The 21,764-nt window shown below is 38.3% G+C and overlaps 2 protein-coding genes across 2 annotated transcripts in view; both read right to left on the bottom strand.

Annotated features, from left to right (window-relative positions):
* LOC102075659 (uncharacterized) overlaps window positions 1-20,001 on the bottom strand; it is a 90,447-nt gene extending 70,446 nt beyond the window's left edge. Inside the window, exon 1 of the mRNA XM_005462687.4 lies at window positions 19,830-20,001. Within this exon, the coding sequence (XP_005462744.2) occupies window positions 19,830-19,892 (63 nt within the window). The 5' untranslated portion in view covers window positions 19,893-20,001. The remainder of the gene's footprint in view (window positions 1-19,829) is intronic.
* LOC109204651 (uncharacterized) lies at window positions 8,901-17,643 on the bottom strand. Its single transcript, XM_019366209.2, has 7 exons — window positions 16,971-17,643; window positions 16,002-16,100; window positions 15,624-15,722; window positions 13,339-14,335; window positions 12,215-12,310; window positions 10,693-10,799; window positions 8,901-10,000 (listed from the first exon to the last, which is right to left on the bottom strand). Exons 4-7 carry the CDS (start codon window positions 13,700-13,702, stop codon window positions 9,962-9,964), a joined length of 606 nt encoding a protein of 201 aa, XP_019221754.1. The 5' UTR covers window positions 13,703-14,335; window positions 15,624-15,722; window positions 16,002-16,100; window positions 16,971-17,643; the 3' UTR covers window positions 8,901-9,961.
* Window positions 20,002-21,764: the final 1,763 nt, after the last annotated feature.

The raw sequence follows: 21,764 nt of genomic DNA, 5'->3' as shown, positions 1-21,764 counted from the left end.
GGTTCTGCTTCTTTGCCCCATCTTTGTTTACTATTTCCCACCGAGGCTTCTAGACTTCTGATTGGCCAACATTTCTACACGGTTAGGAATATATCGTCACCTGTTGCTTTGGCATGCTCCTAGCAGCGTTTTCCTTCATTTCTGCGTTTACGTGTGGACGGGATTATTTTTTAAAACGAAAACGGAAAATCTCCGTTTTCAAAAATACCCGTGTACGTGTGGACGTAGCCTAGATGGTATTTTCTAACAATACTATGAAAACATAAAGGCTAGTCAACAACAACTGCACAGAAAAAAACTACTATGCAACGGTTGATGAAGGATAAAGTCATCTTTCAGTGATGTCTTCTTGGTTGGGAGTGGACTGCCCTACCCTGAAAGGAAACACAAATATTTAGTACAGGTACTAGTGGAAGTATTTTTGACAGTAGTAGTAGATTAGAATACTAGAGTGATACTGTTTGTTGCACAGTAGTTATGAAGATGGAATTAGCTATAGAGGTCAAAAATATTTGGACTTTAAACAACATGAATGGGATGGGCACATTTGAATCTATTGTGGATTTCCCCCCCACATAGTCAAAAGTATACATAAATCACTTAAATCTTTTAGTAAAGGGTGCTGAGTGCTCTACAATGTGTTTAAGAAGAAAAGCCAAGGCCTATTAACTTCTCAGCAGTGATCATTATTACAACGACTGATAATTTCTCTTTTAGTTTGTGGACTTTGTTTCATATTCAGTCATCTTGGTCTTCAAAGCCAGATATCCTGAGGTTTGTGAGAGGAAAGCATACATAGCCATTGATTACCATTTTATTCAACACAATGGGAAATTATTCCCTGGGTTATTGTTCTTCCATTATTCTGTTATACTAAAACTAAGGGGGTTAGATCCACCATAACCTCCCTCCACTAAACTTTATTCAGTTCAATTTTATTTATATAGCACCAAATCATAACAGCAATCATATATTGTAAGTACAGCGAAAACCCCAACAATCGAATGACCACCTTGAGCAAGCACTTAAAGACAGCAGGAAAGAAAAACTCCCTTCTAACAGGAAGGAACCTGAGGCAGAATCAGGCTTAGCCTTCATCTTCAACCAGTTATTCTTATTATTAACACAAAGGTTTTGTGGTTTGTTCAGACGCAAATTCCCGAAGCTAAGCTGTGCTGCCATGCTGCTTTTACAGGAGTTGTTCAATCCTTCTAAACAAGCCATCGGTGTTGAAACATTTTTGTTTGTTTATATTTGTTACGGTCCTAGCAGCAAATTGACCTCATGTGGGTGTGTCCTGGCATCTCTCCTGCCTTAGGTGCCACCCTTTTTGTACAGCTGATGCTAATCAGCAATTAAGAACACTTAAGGCCAGAGAAAGGTGAGCTGTAGTGTCAGTGGTATTGTAGCTAGTGAGCTGTGTGTGGTGGTTGCTTCTGCTCTGTGGAGAGGGGTCTGTTTTGGTGACTAAATCTTTTTGGACATTTTAGTTTAGTGACCAACTCCTGGGTTTTGATGTTTTCCTTCGTTAAAATGTTATAACAGCTTTTTCCATCTCTTGTGGTTTAATTACAATAGAAACATTAATAAAACCCTTTAATCTGGCAATTTTGCCTCCCTGTATCCTTTTTCCAACCCGGACATTTTTTTATTGCTTTCCCACATCGCTTGGACAGTTTAGGTGAACATACGAACATACCAGTTTGTTTAGTCATATTTTTCACAGGCCTTTACACACAAACAAACACACACAAAAGTAGTACCTAATAGCAAAAGCTAATAGTACAATAGTATAGTTGTGAAAAGTAGAATTATAAAAAGTATCAAATAACAAATGTTAGAAAACTTCAATGAAATAATGTTTTTTTTATCATTCTAATTTTTTAAAGACAAAATAATCATGTTTTCACTTTGTCATTATGTCACAGTGCATGTTAATAATGGTGAATGGGACTGAAAACATAAGAAAGCAATGTATAGTAGGTGGTCATTCAGTTTACATTCTAGTTTTCTAGTTTTTGAAGCCTTACCTTTCAAAGTATGAGTCTTGTTAGTAATAGCAGTGGTTTAATTACCTTCACAGCCTGCAGGGGCTCTGGTACATCATAGATGTGAACTGAGATATCATCCCTCTGGTTGCTGTAGCTTTTCCTCTTCAAGCACAGCATTATACAAGCAAAAGCTGCCAACAGATCACTGAGTTACTTCATCTTTCATTCAGCCCACATGTTCAATGAGCTTTTATTTAATTAGATTCATAAAAAGAAATAATAATAACAGCCTTTAAGGCTAGCTGTGGTGACTAAGGTAACTTATCTAGGTCATGGTCTAGAGTCTAGTGACTCCATGTTTATGTTTTGCATTTATTAATTTTTAGAATTTTTAGAGTTTTCTGGGTTTTTGTTGTTTTTTCCAGTGTCTAAGTGTTCTCTGTGTTCCCCTTGTGTTCATGCCATTTTACTTTGACGGTCCCTTGTCTCATGTCTCTAGCCTTGCCGCCCTTTGGTCTTGTCAAGTGTGATTCCTCCCAGCTGTGCTCTCCTCTTGTGTCCCACGCCCTCGTTATCCCTCAGTGTATTTTAGCCCTGTGTTTGTCTCTGTCAGTGTCGTGTTCTCCCCTCATGCTATGTGTGTCTCTTCTCCTGTGCTTCCTGAGGTCGCCGTCTGTAGTTTCCCAGTCTTTTGTCATTAGTTCCAGTTTCTAGGTTTTGGTTTAGTTTTGTAAGGTTTTTTTTGTGCAAGTTGCCACTGCAATAAAGCAGCCTCTCTAACTTTATGAAGTCAGTAGTGTGCAAAAAACCTATAGTACATTTCAGGGCCTTTGATCACAGGAAATGATTAAGCTAGGTGGTATCTGCTGTATATACATGTAAATGTGTTAATAATGTCTATTTAAATGGTTTTTGGATGATTATTTTCAAAGTGGTTTGAAATAAGATATCTCCCTCTGCTGTTACTGCAACTTACTGCCGCTTCTGCATGCGTGTGTCCATTTCAGGTTTAGGAGAGGCCAAGTGTGAAATGGACACAGTGGACCGGTATGTCTGTTACACGCTTTGCCATGATATTGGGTTGGACCACAAAATCTACTAAAATTCAAAAATAACAGACTCACTGATTATTAGAACACTGAAGGCGACAACTGACACAGATATGGTGATCAACAGACTGAAAAAGCAGTTGTTTTGTGGGTTGTTGGTAGGCTGAGTGACATCTGGAAAATAGAAAGGACAAAGATAAGTTAAGAAGCGTTTATAAGTAGCATGGTGGCACTGGTTAAAGCACTCTTAGGCAGGCTAATGTAAACAAGAAAACAAGCCTTTTATTTCAAGCTTGTGCAAAATCTTATAAAAGAAAGAAAGAAAACTGGGAGAAGGCAAATTGAAAATTTGGTAACGAAACACACAGGGAGGAGAAAGAAGTGCTACAACAGACTAAAGGCAAGGTCAAGATTACAAGTATCTAAACACATGAAGATAAACAGTGTAGTCAGATCGGGAGGGTAATGGGTCACAGGCAGCGAAGGAGGTGAAACAAAGCAAGGTCTAAATTACTAGCAAACCGAAACAGGAATTGAGAAAAACTAAACAGGAAACTCATATACTCATATAAAAACACAGGAGTATGGCTCATGTGATTAGGCAGATGATCAATATTGGGTCTGTGACCCTCATAAGGGACAACTCGCAGTGGTCTCAGAAATCTGGGACTCTTCCCCAATTAGTCTTAGAACTGATTAAACTTCTCAGATGAGACATGAAACGTCTTTAAGAAGCTCAAAGAAGTCCAGTCGCTTTTCTTTCCAAGCTCCTTGGTACACTGGAGCAAGTCTTAACAACGCACCAGTTTTCCTAAACCAAAACAAGTAGTTTTTGGTGGCTAAATGTTTATAGTGTGTGTGTGTGTGTGTGTGTGTGTGTGTGTGTGTGTGTGTGTGTGTGTGTGTGTGCCAGTTTGTGTGGGTGGTCACGAATTTGAAAACGTACCACATGAACTCATTTCCTTTGTGTTCATTATAGCACTTAGTAGTGCCTATAAAGGTCAGACTCAAAAACAAACGTTTGCATGTAATAATCTTGTACTATCACAAGACAGTATAAGGAGTTGTCCCAAATTTCCTCAACTCTCAAGTTATAATAAAGAAAGTAGATGGTTTCCGACAGTAACAAAAACTACTTACTCGTGTATTTAAGATGCTGTCAGCCAGTTGAAAATGTGTATTGAGGCCTAAACACTCACTAATCCTACAGCAATAATCAAAAATAAATTCTTGTACTTACCTGAGAAAAGGTGGAAAGTCTCCACAAAATGAACGCTGTCTCCTCTCTTGATGCCACAGAAGTAAAGCCTGCAGTCCTCTGCTCTGAGGTTTTTAATCACAAGTTTGTTTCCCAGGATTGAAAATTTGGATTTAAAACCAGGAGAGCAGTAGGTAGAGTCTGCTGTGGAAAAACTGCAGCCGATACCTGCTCTGAACTGACTGTGGATCTCCATGTACCAGTGGATCTCTGCTGTCTGATTGGAGCAGGTTAGAGTGACATTGGTCCCCAGCTCTCCTCTGACCTCGGTCACCTTCTCGGCCTCTGCACAGAGCAGAAGCACCAACAGGATCATCCACAGGAGAACCATGATCAGCTTCAGCGTCCACAACAAGACGGAGTCGTCTGAAAGCAGCTCAGCTCTGATGGACTCTGACACAGAAGTGCTCTACACTTCCTACTTTACATGGTGACTTTGGGCAGTGGCATGTCTGATAAAGAAAACCCGCAAACACCTTACATCTGTCACAGGATGTAAAACTTTATCGCCTCTAGCTAGCACTTTGCTCTTTGGGTTAAAAGAGACTTTAAATTTAAATAAGTTGTAACAGCTTCATGCTGCTTCCTTCTGCTGTTCTGTTTTAATAACAAGAGTGAGAATATGTTATTTTCAATATAGCTGTGCAAGAAATGAACCAACAGTCCCAAACAAATCATAAAACCATCCTAATAGGTTCCAGCTGTTTATTACTGCTGTGAAGGAGAAACGCTCAGTGCATGATGGAAATCCCACAGCAGCCTGGGCCTATTGCAGAGTAGGGGAGGGTTCAGGGTCACCTGATCCAGCCTTACATGCTACAGGTCTCTATAAAAAGGAACGTTTTAAGCCTATCTTTAAATAGAGATGTTTGTCTCCTCTATCCAAACTGAAAACTGCTCGTGAGAAAGGAAAGTGTGAAGTACACTGAAGGGTCCTAAATCACCAGAAACCATTAACACTTTCCTGTCACTATTTTCCTGCTTGAAATCCAATATCTCCCTCTGCTGGTACTGGTACCAGCAGAGGTACTGCAGATTACTGCAACTTCAGCATGTGTGTGTATTTGATGTTTTGTGGAGGCTAACCTTGAAATGCACATGGTAGATTGGCATGTCTGGTTCACCTCTTGCTCTGATACTGGTTTGAATAAACATTTAATCAGAAGTTCACTGGGGGTCAATTCTTGGCCAACTGCTCGTCAATTTTTTCATTGCTCTAAATTGATACTGTCAAAAAGAATCAAAATAAAGCCTGCCATTCTAATGCAGAAGATACACAGTTGTAGTCATCGTTTTCGTCTTATTACCAAAATCCTGTTCACAAATAATTGAGCAGCACTGATGACATGAACTACTGGATTTCTGAAAAACTTTTAAGATTTGAACAGCGATAAGACAGAAATATTTGTTGCTGATCCAAACAGTCAGAGACATTCATATTAATCATCCCTGTCTCTGAAGCACAGTGAGCAAGTCAGGAATCTTGGCCTTATTTTGGACAATGATCTGGATTTTTACAAGAAACATCAACAGAGTTACCAGAACTGTTTTCTATAACATAAAAGTCTGATCTCAAAAGGGCTCTGAGAAACTGGGAAAACTGTGATGCTCTATTTTCAGGATTCTGAGCTGTCTGTTGACCTGGGTCCACACATCTACTCATACACTTAAAAACAGACTCAAAACCCTTTCGTTATCATTTGTTTCTTTGTTTTTTATTTACACTGAGACACTGTAGACCTATATAGTTTATGTTTTTATCTCTTGGTGCACACATTGAGTTTACATGTAATGGAATTTGCTCTGTAAATAAATTTGGCATGTGCATTTTTTTTTACTTGGTTTAGCTAATATAAAGGATGAATGGAAAGAATTTTGGAAAGGAGCTACGGTGCATCACTATCCAGTACAGATGTACTAAGCGGGGGAACTCCGACAAGACTGCTCAAAGAAGTTCCACCATTAATTAATGCTTCAATCTTAAATATTATATGTATTAATGGGCTATGTGCCACAGGAGTTAAAGCTGGCAATAATTAAATAATTTCTTAAAAAGCCATCACTTTGAAACAGCCATCTTAGCTAATTACAGGCCAATCTTTAACATCACTTTCATCTCAAAATTTTGTGACAGAGTAGTTATAAAACTGCTTACTGAGTTTTATTCAGGTTTCAGAGCTCATCACAGTGAAGGTTAACAACTAGTAACAAGCCATCGCTGTCCCTCGTTGCTTTGGAGAAGTTCAGGGGGAAGAGATGGAGGAAGGTGTAAAAAAAAAAAAAAATCACACCGCCTGAGTTTTAATAAATATCTCTCTTTTGGGGGGGAATCTAGACCAAAATGTGTGGTCCGATTTTTTTGTCTCAATCCAGTCCTGAGAAAAACTCACATTTCTATACATTTAACTATAGTATTTATTTCAAAATGTAACATTAAGTCCAATTGTTATGTGATCCGACACTTCAAGTAATGTAAAGAGTACCATAATACTGCTGCAACATGAAACGCAAGCATGCACCCTCTGGTACTACCAGTGGCATGCAATAACCTTTATAGGAAGTAAAAGAAGAAATGAGGAACAAACTTTTACATGAAAGAAAGCAAGAGAAACATGAAAGCTTGCTGCACTCCTTCCTTGGCTGACAAACTGTAAAATCTGTCACTTCTACAGTGATCAGCCTAAAATTTGCCACTAGCAGACAATGTCAATGACAGGGCACTGGGTCTGGCTGCCCAGTGTTTGTGTTTTTTGGGTTTAGTTATACTCTTTGAGTTTTGTATTATAGTTTTGTGTTATATGCCCAGTCTTAGTTTTGTCTTCATGTCTTTCCTGTGTCCCAGGTCTTGTCTCTGTGCTTCATGTTCCCGCTGTTCCCGAGTCTGTCATGTTTCTGTGTCTCAGTGTCAAGTCCACGTCTATGTGTCATGCTTCCTGTGTTACTTTGCTTGTTCAGTGTTTTGGAGTTTTGCTTTTCCCCTGTCTCATCACGTCAGATTAGTCCCCGATGTGTTCTTCCTGTTCCCCATCCTCTCGTTAGCCTGCCTGTGTATTTTAGTCCTCAGTCTTCCGCTGCTTGTTGTCACGTCTGTAACCCTCGTGGACATCCTCTTTGCTGTGTGTTTTTTCCTCCGTGCTCTTCGTAGTTTTCTAGCTCTCTGTTTCCCAGTTTAGTTCCTTAGTGTCCAAGTTTAATAGTGTTTTGATTCAAGTTCATATTTGTAGTTCCTTGCTTTTGGTTTTGTTTCCTGTATGTGTGAAGAGTCATTTACAGCCAATATAAAGCTGCGTGTTTTAGTTCACTCTTTATTTATGAGTCCTACATCCTTCCTGCTACACAGCAAATCCATGACAGTCAAAAGGTAGAGGATTATTTTAAATAAAAATAACAAAAAAACACTATGAAAAACCCACTACACATGTAACTGTAGCTGTATATTGTGAATTATTATGAAATGGATTTCATGGATTATTAATATATTAATATGATTAATATTACTGCTGCAGATGTTTAAGCCTGAGCTCACTTTAAACATTTTCTATGCTGTTTAATTTCAGGCAACGCGTCACGTTCTGTGAAATCAGGTGCTTGTAATTTGGATTTCCTGTCATCATTTATCTAAAAAAAAAACCAACAACTCAGCAGTTCAAGCATAAATCTTGATATATACAATTTAAAAAATGTAATTAAAAGGGTTGCATGACTAACTGGTAATATTTACAGAAAAATGGTTAAACTTTGTGCATTCATTCTGCCAGTTAATTTCTCAGAGACGCTGGTGCAGTCTGAACCTGTTTAACTTGTTTTAATAAATCAGGCATTACAGGAGCTCTCCGTTATTAAGGATTTCTTTGCAAACTACTCTGCATCATATATATATGTATCAGAGATGTTATTAGTAAGAGGCAATGTAAGTGATGAGATGGTAAATCACAGAGAAATGACATTAAACTGAACTTAAAATACAAATTGAAAGAAAATGAAAATGAAAAAAAAATGAAATTCTGCTCGGATCATAATGTATTTTCTGAACATCGTAAATCTTCCCTTAACAACAGCTCATAGCTGATACTGAAAAGAAAGTGGCTTGAAAATAAAAAAAAGATAGTTAAATATAAATTAAATTAAGTAAAAAGTATAAAACATTTGACTCCATTTACATTTTTTAAATTGCACAGTGAAACAAACAAGTGGAAACAGACAAATGAGTCAAAGACAAACTCCATTTTATACTATTTGCATGGTTTTACAGGTCCTGTGCTACAACTACCCTTAACCAAGGGTATTACTACTTCTAGGGCAGCCTTTTCTACATCTATTAGTAAGTTACTGCAACATTTACTATAATCATTACAAATCCTGCTACCATCTATATTGCTAACAATAAGAGAAAACCAAAAGCAGAAGTACAAACAGTACAGTAGTTACTGTTACTGCTATGACTGTAAAACGTCTGGTACAAAAGCCAATACTGAAACAGTCAAATAAGAAGAAAGGTCTGCCCTCCATCTCCAGCCTGACAGAGTTATAAACTCTTATTCAAGGCAAAAATCTAGTTTTTACACATGACTGTAGGGACCATCTGTTACATAAGTGATCAGCTGCACACCAAAAGATGTGGTACGTCAGATACCTCAGTGGTTCTGAAGAACCTCCCAACACACTCAGCACATCTAATACATTTGGCTGTTTCTGAGAGTGAAGACTTTAAAGTTAAATTCAGCCACATCGTTGTGTGCAGAAGAAGTGATGACAGTAGGATTTTAATGGTGAAGTCATGCGGAGTAGCCATATTTCCCTGGAAACGTTTGTAAAATTAGCACTTCAAATTATTTCCTCTTTTCTACTTTTTCTTCAGGCGTTGCCAGAATCTTTGCAGAAAAGAAGAAGTCAGGAAACGTTTTACCCACCAACCCCATCCTGTCTGACAGTAACGCTATAAAATTCCTGCAAAAACTACCCATAATCCTTACTGTTATTACTACTGCATCAGTTCTACCACAAACGTAGACTTTACTACATCTATTAATAGATTACTGCTCCATTTTCAAGAACTTTAACGAAAACTACTACCTATGATGTTGACATTAACTATGTTTGTACTTCTTTTACTACTGTTACTCCTCAGTGTATTTTATAAAATTTCTGTTAGTATCATAAATACTGTTATTGCCTCCACCTAGTACTAATACTGCAAAATGAACCCACAAGTTTGAATCATTGTCTGTCTTCAGATTCCATCTTGACAGGGTTTGACAGCAGCTTATAGTTTATCTTTTAAAACGTACAACTTTCCATATGATTGGAAAGTTTTACATCTCAAGTGGACAGATGTCTTCCAACAAGCCTGATAATATACAAAATGTAGTGCTGTCAGCGTTAATCTCGTTAAAATGACGTTAGCGCCATAACCGCACTGACGTGGCAAATCTATGCGTTGACGCTGTGCAGCCCCACGCACGGGGCGATCCACATTGACTCGCTAATGCAGATTTGTCGCGTTAACGCGGTTATGGCGTTAACATCATTTTAACGAGATTAACGCTCTACAGCACTAGCAAAAAATTAATGTATTTGCTGCAGAGAAGAAACGTGCACAAATGTTTGTATGTTTTTCAGTGAAATACAACAAATGAAGTCTTGTAGCGTCTGAAAGAACTCGTTCAGTGATGTCTTGCTCGGTAGGGGTGGATCACCTTGCCCTGAAACACAACATAAGTATAGGGAAGAAGCAGTATTGTGTTAGCACTTTAAGCAGTGGTATTGATATCATAGGTACCAATAGCAGTGTCATCACCAGATGCAAACATAAAACAGTTTTTAGAGATGTTGGGGTGACTGTGGCTCAGCAGATTCAATGCATTGTGGGTGCTCAGAGTAGAAAAGTGCTTCACAGTGTAGTTCATAGAGGTAATGCGGTGATCTCTACAGTTGGTTAGTTAAGTTCCTTGTTGAAGGCTTAAAATTAACATTTTCAGCACTATTATCTGTGTTAAGTCTGACAATAGTATGAAGTGTGGTTGAATGGTGCCAGCTACATCTAACTGTGTGGACATGGAGCAAACTCAAAGCCATGAAGACTTCATACAGTTTAAATTGACTAGAGTAGCAAACCCCCACACTGTCCATGGGAAGCAGACAACGTACAAACCTATTCACATACACTATGATTGTTATAGTATGATGCTATTTTATATTGTGACACAGCATTGTAATGTGATATCCTCTTCTGTGTTACGACATTACATGCTATACTAAAGCGCTCCATTCGTTACTCAACTGAACTACCAAATATACAGATATATAGGATTGTGGAGTTTCTAGAAAAATATTTGCAATGAAAATTAAAACTCACAGTATCAGTTCTGTCAGTAACAGTGGAAGGTTTGTTTACCTGAATAGCCCACAGTGTTTCTGCGTTCTCGTAGATGTGAGCTGAAGGCTCTTCTACCTGTTTGCTACTTTTGTTCTTCCTCGAGCACAGCAGTATCAAAACCCCACCTGCCAACAGATCACCGAATCACTCCACCTTCAAACTCACAGTCAGGACAGGATGTCTCATAATGAATGTAAGAATGTGATCTGGTCTGAATACTGCTGCCATTCCCAAAATGATTTAGTCAAGTAAAATAAAAACAACCCAAAATAAATCAAATAAGACATGCAAGAAAAAGAAAATACCTGAAACACTAAAATAAAATAAAAATATACAGGTTATTTGTCAATTTGAACATCTCTGTCCACACATCCTCTCTGAAGAGGTTTGTGTCATCTTTTCACTGAGACTCAGGGTCTACATGACTAACTGGCTTTTCAGAGAGTGGTTGGGTTGTAATGTTTATTCTGAGTTCTGAAAATCCCCATGATAAATGTCTGCTATATCACAATACTTAAGTGAACTAAAAGTAAAACTGAAACTAAGAAAAGCTAAACTGAAATAAGAGAAAACAAACAAACTGAAGCTTTACTGACTTGAAATCAAAAACTCAAAATAAAAATAAAACCCACGTCAAAAATACAAACTACAAGAACTCCATTAGATCGGCATTGTTGACTAAGGTGAATGTTCTTGACATGCTTTTTTAAGTGATTTGGATTAGCACAAATTATAAATGATGGACTCATCATCATTTTCCTATGTTCCTCTTTGCCAAGAAGTTAGACATAAACTTACTAATCCCACACTGGGGAAATTCACAGACAATCAGGGTTGAGCAAGAAAACCTGAATTAGAGATATATTAGAAAAAAAAATATTAAAGAAATAAATAAGAAAAATAGTGTACAAAAACTATCTAGTAGTTATTTCTACTATTTACTAGTGGTTGCTGGTCAACAGATCAGTCGATTAACAACAGACATTAATGAAAGATCAAAAATTGTGTTATGATTGTGATTCAGTCAATGAAGGATGTGGGTGGTCTTGTAGAGGCTCTTTTTCCTGATATTAAAGAACTTTTTGATCAAAGTTAATCATAAAATACTTAAAATATCAAACTTTAGTGTGTTTGAAAAGATAGAATCATGTTTAAAAATACATAAAACACATTAGAGCACTGAAATGAATTAATCATGGGCGACAAGCCTCAGGTTAAATGTGACTAACACTGTTATGCTCTTCTCAAAAAGTCTGTGCAAATATTACCAAACCAGAGGTCACGATATGAGGACAGAGCGTGTAGCTGAGCTCAAGTATTCGTGTCCTAACTGTTCCTTTAGTACAGATGTCAGTGAGTTATTTTTCATTTTATTATTTATTTATTTTTTTTAAATACCAGCTTTTAAAGCTCCAGTGAACTCTGTGATAGATAAATTTGGGTCGTGTTCATCGGTGAATAGTGTGGCTTGTCTAGTAGTGGATGTCGGTATTTACAGTTCAGACTAAAATCTCCTAAACTTATCTCCAGTCACACTCACCCATTATCAGAATGATGACAGCGGCAACTGAGACGGATATCGTGAGGATGAACTGAGTCATGATGCAGTCCTTCAGTGGGTTGCTGGTAGATGCATCTGGAGAAAGATGAAAGAGGAACAAAGGAGAGATTTAATGGAAAACAAGGAAAATAAAAAAAGTATTCTGTTTTATCTCTTTAGAACAGTTACAGTTATGATAATTAAAGTTTCCAATCGGGGCATTTTGTTGACAAATTATTCTGAAAACAGTGCAGAAGATTCACATCTCCAAACACAAGCAGTGATCTAAACTAAGGTACTAACAAGTTAAATTAACTCTGATTGCTGAGGCAACTTAAATGTAGAGAAAAGGAAAATATTTAATTAACACACGAACAAGAACGTCAGCTGCCTACCAACTGTAAGTATACAACTCGTTCTTATTTAGATATGCACAAGATGTCTTCTGGTGTTGGTGCCCTGATCTACTGTTCACACATGAAGTACAGACACAAAGCAAATGGGACGCGAGTTCCTCGCCACTCATCCTAATGTGACTAAAGAGGACTGGTTTTTATCTGTGTTTAGTATTACCATGGAACCAAGACACCAATGGTCAAGCACACTTTGCGTGCAGATCTGTGACGACAGCAGTATTCAGCAGAATAGCTCTTCTGATGCTTTTTTACTGAAGGCATTTGAAAGTATGGCCAATTTTTAGTTTCTGCTGTCTATTGGTTGTGGGGGCGGGGGAGGAGCAATGTAGCACTTGAGCTCATTTCTCATTGTATTAATTTCATAATTTTCAACAGAATGGTTATCAAAGTCAAATTATTCTGAATCAGGAACCATATGACTACAGCTCTTGCTACAATACTATTGAAACTATCCATGCTCACATGCACATTGGCTTAAAAGACTGTCACCACAGCCCAATGGTATTGTTAGAGGTTAAGAACAAATATTCACATACATCCCACATTACTGCAAGGATGTGGTCACAACTTTCCTAAACATGTTGAAACAGTAAAAAACTCCTGTTAGACAGTTCCGAATGTGCATTTCTACAAATACATCATGCGACCTGAACACCAACTAATCATTTGTTTTACAGCAATAAAGTAAATTGAAACTTGGGTACTTACCTAATAAAAGGTGGAAAGTCTCCACAAAATGAATGCTGCCTCCTCTCTTGATGCCACAGAAGTAAAGCCTGCAGTCCTCTGCTGTGAAGTTTTTAATCACGAGTTTGTTTCCCAGGATTGAAAATTTGGATTCAAAACCAGGAGAGCAGTAGGTAGAGACTGCTGAAGAAAAACTACGGCCGATACATGCTCTGAACTGACTGTAGATCTCCATGTACCAGTATGTGTCTGATGTCTGATTGGACCAGTTTAGAGTGACGTTGGTCCCCAGCTCTCCTCTGACCTCGGTCACGTTCTCGGCCTCTGCACAGAGCAGAACCACCAACAGGATCATCCACAGGAGAACCATGATCAGCTTCAGCATCCACAACAAGACGGAGTCGTCTGAAAGCAGCTCAGCTCTGATGTGATTCTAAGAGGGAAGTGCTCTACACTTCCTTTTTCAGATGGTCACTTGATATGACATCAGACTTTTTTAAAAACCACAAAAACGAGCAAGCGCTCAGGAAGTAGAATTACTTTGACGGCCTTGCTTAAACTCAGTAGCTTGGTTTAGTATTAGAGATATTCAACTGTTTTCTGCAGCTCAATGATTTAATGACAATGCTGCAGTAGTGATGCTAGTAATGAGAACAATAGCAACTTTAACAGCAAAATCATTGTACCAGAGATGACAATGACATGTTTAAAGTAACAGTTGGCTGCTACATGACACAAAAGGCTCAGTTTAAATTGTACGGTGTCTTCTGATCTTCTTAAATGTTCCCACGGTTAAGAAATAGATTAGAAATAGAAATATGGATTAAAATAAAGAACAAATGTTACATTGTAATAAATGTAATTTTTATTACACAGTGAAACAAAGTGGAAGCAGACAAATTACTTTTTAATACTGTTACAACAAATCATGAAATATATTGTGTACTGATACTACACACTACAAATGAAATGAATGAATCAAACCCCGTGATGTCTTGCTGGAAGAGGGTCACCTACCCTGAAACAGAAAATGAGTAATCAGTACAGGGTAGTACAAGTAGTACTATTAGAGTACTTTTAATAGTTACAGTGATCGTCTTTGCAGCGTTAGCAGCAACTCTGAAGGAGTAAAATAGATATAGAGATCAAAACTGTTTTTCAGCATTTTAACACGCAGGTCTGTGGGCAACTGTCTTTTTTAGAGTCAGACTCAAGTCTTTATTAGGAAAAATGAGGTTTTTGCTGCTTCACTTTGGCTTTGAAGATAATTTTTTGACACTGGTTCATCTCATTCATTTGACTTGATCATCATGTTTTTCGTGCCAAAACACTGGTGTTCCTTAAGAAACCATACCTCACAATTGAGTAAGGCCCTAAATTATGCCCTGCTTTTCATTCTTTCTGTACTAATGTGAACATGACTTCCTAAATGAGCATCATGTTTCATTCAGGAAGACCTGAAAGGAGCTCCTGAGGCCATAAACCCACCAGAAAAGTGTTTGCTGAGCCCACTGGAAGTTGGAAGGAGTCCTGTGAAAAACTAAATATAATTCATGATTTAATAGCTCACAGAACCAACTTTAGGAGCAATAATTTTGAAGTAACCATTTCTGTATGACTTTAACCCAACCACAGTGAGACCTGCTGATGTACAGTTGGGAGATAATGGCTGAAAATGAGTATATCAGAGGGACGGCTCAGGCTGAGTGGTTTGGAGCTAAAGTTAGAGAGGCTGTGATGTCGCATTACTTTGATTATGTTTGTCCCTGATGCAGCTCATCCAAATGCACATGAAAACATTAATAATGGGGTAAATCAAAAGTTATAGAGACAAGGCTGAGATGTTTTGGGCGCACATAGAGGATGGGTAGTAGATATTTTGGACAAATGATGTTAAATATGGAGCTGCCAGCAGTAAAAGAGTAAAAGAGTAAAAGAAGATCTTCTCAGAGAAGATCAGTGTGACAGAGGAGGATACTATTGCATGCTGGACTGGGGTGAATTTGTTGGGACGTCCTCTCTTGGGAAAACTGTATAACTGTGATAATGCACACCTGGATGGTCTGAAGCAGCAAACATAAATGACCAGGAATCTTAAATGAACGAAGCTGTTTTAGATTCTATTAATTTCAGAAGACATCACATGCATATTTCCATTTTGTCATTACAACTTATTGCCTGTTAATGTTGGTCATAGCATTTTTTAACCATTATAGAGAGTGATCCTAGTACCAGTACTGTCAGTAGTTATGGTTTATGTAGCACACACAGCATCAGTTTTGCTAGCAATCACAGTTTTTGCTTACCTGCACAGCCCGCAGTAGCTCTGTAGCGTCACAGATGTGACCTGAAGCATCGGTCGTAGTATTTGCTCCTCTTCAAGCACAGCAATATGACGACAAAACCTGCCAACAGAGCAGTGAGTCACTTCATCTTGTTTATCCAGATGTACAGATCCAGACATATGCTTATAATACACTGATTTCTGTGCAGTCGCTGACAGTATAAAGCTGCTTCCTCACTTGTAAGAGTGATTGGTCACAGTGCAAAATTATTCAAATAAATATGGACTGAAGTTCGACCAACACTTCTAATATGTGCTGCCAGAAACATCTATTCAAACATTAGATACTCTGATCTGAAGTTAGAAAATGTGCTAAATTTATCTACAGTGACACACTCACTGATTATCAGAATGATAAAGGCAGCCACTGAGACACAGATGATGATGAGGCGACTCTTATAGCAGTCGTTCTGTGGGTCGTTGGGAGGAACAATGACATCTGGAAACAAAGAGGTAAAAAGATCAACTGAGAACATGTTATAGTTACAAATCAGCAACTTGAAACACGCCCACCGTCTATAAATTTTCATTGAAAAACATACTTTCCATATATCAGAGATATAAGGTAGCATACAGCCATGATAGAAAACTCTTATTTCTTTAAACAACAACAACAAAAAACCCATCTAGTTACCTGTATCAATACACCATCTTATTGCTAACCACTATAACAAAACTCTGCTGGGTTTTTTCGTGTTAATTATTTATTTATTTTTATAATTTTTATCCAAAGAAGGGATTGCTTTCACTCAAGAAATCAAGCAAATCAGAATAGGTGCAGCCGTTTGCCTTATGAAATCCATCCTTGAAGCTGCAAGTAACTTTTTTGTACCCAGAGTAAGTGCAAAATAAAAGAAAAAAGAAAAATGTATCAAGCTCACAAGTTGAGTTATTACTTGTTAGGTTCTAACTGCCAAAGTTTTCTTTTACAGTATCTCAGGACATGTTGAAACCCACCACGCTGGACCTTCAGAGAGGACAGTTTGACTGAGTCAAAAAAAACATGGTGGGAAGTTTGAATGTGAAAAAAACATGATCTCATTTCCTTTGCATTCATTCTCACACTTACTAATACTAATGACTATGAAGGTCAGACTTGAGAACAAAGTGAATGCAAAAATAAAGAATGTGGTCATAGATAAGTTAAAACATGAAAAACAGAAAAGAGAAATCATGTTAGCCTGCTCAAAATGTGCTTTTCTGCAAATACGTCATAAAGCCTGAGAACTAACTAATCACTTGTTAATCATATGTTCATATGTTTTACAGCAAAAGCAAAAAAATAAAAATAAAAAACTTGGCTACTTACTTGAGACAAGGTGGAAAGATTCAACAAAATGAATGCTGCCTCCTCTCTCGATGCCACAGAAGTAAAGCCTGCAGTCCTCTGCTGTCAAGTTTTTAATTATCAGTTTGTTTCCCAGGACTGAAAATTTGGTTTCAAAACCAGGAGAGCAGTAGGTAGAGCCTGCTGAGGAAAAACTGCGGCCGATACATGCTCTGAACTGACTGTAGATCTCCATGTACCAGTGTGTGTCTGCTGTCTGATTGGAGCAGGTTAGAGTGACATTGGTCCCCAGCTCTCCTCTGACCTCTCTCACATTCTCGGCCTCTGCACAGAGCAGAAGCACCAACAGGATCATCCACAGGAGAACCATGATCAGCTTCAGCATCCACAACAAGACGGAGTCGTCTGAAAGCAGCTCAGCTCTGATGGACTCTGACACAGAAGTGCTCTACACTTCCTACTTTACATGGTGACTTCAGTCAGTGTGACGTCTGAAAAAACAAACAAAAAAAACCTAAAAACAAAACCCACAAATCCCCTTAATGTCGCACGGGAACTAAAACTTTACCACTTCAAGGCAGTACTGTGGCATGTGGGTTAATAGGGACTTTAACCCTTTAAGACCTACCATAGAACCAAGTCCGCCAGAGCTTATATTATATTTTTACATGCTGTAGTGCCATTTTTGGGAGCATTTCAAGTTGATATACATCAATACAACCATTATAGCCCAGATTTTAACAATATGTATGCATTAAGTGCATAGTAACTACATAAATTGCAAACAAGTGCAATAAACTACCAAAAAATTGAAAATCGTTTTTGTTTTTTAACATATATTTCTAGTTAGAGAAACATAAGAGGCTTATCCCTCAAAACTGTAAATACAAAAAAGTTGCACAAAATAGTTTCCCACCACAGGAAATTTATTTTGAGTGTCTCATAGTTTTATTTTTGAAATACACCAATTTTTATATACTGCAGGAAAAACGAAAATAAATATTATGATGCAAATTTGGAAAAAAGCAGCATATGCATCAAAATAAACTATTTCCAGCAGTGCAATTTGAGTTCTAAGCATCCCAGAAACGATACAGAAAGTCATAAAGTCAAAGATAACTTTTAAAAACACCAGTATAGCCTCATAAGGCCCTGATGGTAAAAAACTACATTTCCGCAAAATAACGTCACTTCCGGTTTAGGTCAGGTCATGGCGGACATGCGATAGTTCGCGCTGATGGACGTAGGAAGTGTTACGAACAGCTGATCAGATTGTCAAAGCGTGTTTCTGGAATATTATGTTTTTGTTGCTGCAAGTGCTTTTTATGCAGTTTTTGCAAAGCTATATGTGGAAGGAAACCGTGACCTAGGACAAGCTGATGGCATAAAATGTAAGTACAACTCCTTCGGTTTCATATGCAAAAAAAATTTTTGCGCTAGCTTACGTGGTTACAGTGCTACCGGGATTTAAAAATGGTTGTGCAAAACGGAGCGTGCCCGCTCCGACCGGCTTTAAAGGTTAAATTTAAACAGATTCTAACAGCTTCATACTGCTTCCTTCAGTTGTTCAGTCTGTAACAATAGAAGAAATAGAAGTGAGGTCATTTTACTTTATTTATGCCTGCGTGAGAAATTGTTCAAATGAACCTGAGCAGGTAAACCAACAGCCGCAAACCATTAATAAACTCATCCTAAATGATAAAAAACAAAATGCTGTCTTCCTCAGCTTTGTCCCAGCATTTGTCAACAGGACACAACCACAAAACTAGAGAAACAACACATTTACTGAGTGGTAGTTAAGCTAGCTCCCCTTAAGACAGATGTCCAGTCCAGCTGCAACTTCCAGGTCTGGGCCCATTTTCTTTCCAATGGTAAGCACAGCTCTCTCTTCAGCACCACAGAGTGGCACAGAGCCCCAGTTCACATGCTGCACCAGTCTGTCCGATAAGTTTCTGCTCCGATATCTCTAATACTCTACTTGAAACAGCACCTTTTACCCAGTTAGAATTGGGTACTCCACACGTTTCCACTTGAGAATCATGACACGATCACCATGCCAGTCACCTCACACTCAGCTGCACCCAACAATGATGATTTTCCTACTGAAAACCATCAGCCAAGTGGGAGCAGTGATTGAAATATATTTTAAAATACGGACTTAACTCTTTTGCTTAAAAATCAATTATCACCCACACAGCTTCATACAAATGCAAGACAGTTAACTGTTTTAAGGCCTCAGCTTTCAGATGCAGCACTCTCCTGTTTGGTTTAAACAGCCAGTCATTCATAGGCTGATCAGACCATAAATGTCTCCATGTCACTCTGACTCAGGTGGACCTGCAGCAGGGAGCTCCAACATACTGGAACGCTAAAACAATCAAAGGAAAGAAAGTTCAATCTCAGCATGTTTGTTGCTGGGCTTGGAGGCTCTGAGTTCATAAGAACGTCTTCTTCCACATGTGTTTGTGCATAACGGTGCTTTTATAGATTAGAGTTCATTCCTACAGCTTTGTCATCATTTTAGCTTCAGTAAAATTATTTAAGTGAGGTCCTACTGAGCATTGTTACCACCTGAAAATAAAGTACTTTATTTCCTGCTTTATTTTTACACATTGCAACATAGAAATTTTTTTTCTTTTAGTAAAAGAAGCTGGGTGCTTATATGAGATGAGGCAGAACATATGCACAGCATAAAAAATGTCCTTCAGTCAATCCAATCAGTCCTTGTTTCTCAGAATTAAATGTTGGCTTCAAAATCAAGAAGCAGAACATAGAATCTGTAAGTGACACATTGCACCTGATGCATCATCTGAACTGACTGTACCAGTGTTTGCCTGAACTGCCATAACAGCAGGTTAGAGTTAGAGTCATGTTCTCGGCCTCTGCACAGAGCAGAAGCACCAACAGGATCATCCACAGGAGAACCATGATCAGCTTCAGCATCCACAACAAGACGGAGTCGTCTGAAAGCAGCTCACCTCTGATGTGATTGACTAAGAATTGCTCTACACTTCCTGTTTCACACAGTCAGTTTGGCTGTTGTAATGTTGCACAAAACACCATAAATACCAGCTTTTCACACCTCTGCCCTAACCTCTGCAGTTTTGGTTAACATAACAGATTTTCAGCTCTTACTGACTGATTTTTGACGATGGTACCAAAATAGTAAAACAACACTTCAACAGCAACATTGTTGTACATCAATATCTATCAAAAGCTGTGATAGCATCATAAATAACTTCAGAAGAGGACAAACTGTCTCTAATACTGACTCTAATGCTAACAAAGTAGTACTAGTAGTATATGTGATTTGATAAGTAACAACAGCAATAACACAGACTTAAAACATGAGAGCCAAAGCTGATCGTCAGTTCATCATGTCCCAGCTGATCAAGTGGCTCCACCTCTTGTCTCCAAGCTGTTACTGCAGAAACACATTCATACCCATATTAAGTAAAACAAATCAAAGTAGATAATAACTTCAATGAGGTGGCACATTTTCTAGTACTATAACTCTGCCAAAACACAAACTACACCATTTGGTAGTACTGACACTACAGACCCAACGTACTTCTAGGTCTGCTAGTCAGGGTACACCCTGGACAGGTCGCCAGTCTGTCGCAGGGCTAACACAGAGAGACAGACAACCATTCAATTTATAACCAGTTAATCAAACCACACATGTCTTTGGACTGTGGGAGGAAGCCAGAGGACCTGCAGAGGACACGCAAACTCCACACAGAAAGGCGACAGCCAGATGGTGGATTCAAACCCAGGACCTAACCACTCAGTGCTACCCACCATGTTGCCCCTTCTGCAGTACATAATCAACTTATTTGTACACATGTGTAGTGATCATCAGTATCTGGAATATTAATGACTTTGTGTTCAGCTGCACTGTAAAAACCAGCAGATCCAGAGTGATGGGCCTTGAAGGGATCATTTTATATGTGAATTGGCCTTTAAAAGAGGACCTGAGGAGACAAGTTAAATCCAGGCACTTTGATCAGGAAATGATGACAACAAAATTTTAGTGACATCATTTGGAGTATGTGTGGAACATAGTGTACGATTACCATATGAAATCAATTACCTTTTCCTGTGTTATTTTTTTTTTTACAGTTATTCCATAGAATTCTTGCAAGAAAGTAAAAGTCTTTCCACAAACACAAACAAGAATCAGCACTTTTAGAAAGTTTACTAATCTATAATTAGTCTACCGCTCTGTTTGTTTTATTAATGGTACTTCTACTATTCTAGTTATTGAGAACAATGGATGCTCCATAGTGATGATGACAAATAATGAAAAAACAGCTCTTTCTGAGTAGTCGTGTTTTCCTTGTAAGCTGTACATGATGACCACATTAAATCACTTCCCTTTGCTGACTTTAGTTTTACATAATACACATATTTTTTTCAGGATATAAGTCATGGCATAAACAATGGAAACAAGAAAAAACATCATTATTTTTATATCCAGTTCGGTCTCATAGTGCTGCCATAAATCCTACCATAGGCTTAGGGATGGGGCAAGCAGGGCTAACACAGAGGCTACGTTCACACTAGCCCGGATAAATTTGAAAACAGCGTTTTTGTCTGAAAACGCTCCCCGTCCACACTAGCGGAGTTTTACAGAGTTGTGCGTCCACATTGAAACGGCCGAAAACGTTTACGTTCCAGTACTGCGCATGCGTGAAACACAAGAAGATTCGACCTGCCTCATTTCTGACTTTCTGGCTTTTTGAAACGTTGCGGCAAAATGTTGAGAAAAAGCACCAAGTTTTTTAAATGGACTAACAATGAGGTGGAGTTGTT

This window comes from Oreochromis niloticus, linkage group LG23 (genome assembly GCF_001858045.2).
Source record: "Oreochromis niloticus isolate F11D_XX linkage group LG23, O_niloticus_UMD_NMBU, whole genome shotgun sequence".
Classification (NCBI taxonomy): domain Eukaryota; kingdom Metazoa; phylum Chordata; class Actinopteri; order Cichliformes; family Cichlidae; genus Oreochromis; species Oreochromis niloticus.
This window is presented reverse-complemented; position numbering and strand designations above follow the sequence as displayed.

Coding starts and splice junctions, on each gene's coding strand:
- LOC109204651 (XM_019366209.2), bottom strand. CDS start 13,702: ATGCTGAAGCTGATCATGGTTCTCCTGTGGATGATCCTGTTGGTGGTT. Junction 12,311..13,338: donor GACTTTCCACCTTTTATTAG/GTAAGTACCCAA, acceptor ATCTTTCTCCAG/ATGCATCTACCAGCAACCCA. Junction 10,800..12,214: donor TGTCATCATTCTGATAATGG/GTGAGTGTGACT, acceptor ATCTGTTGGCAG/GTGGGGTTTTGATACTGCTG.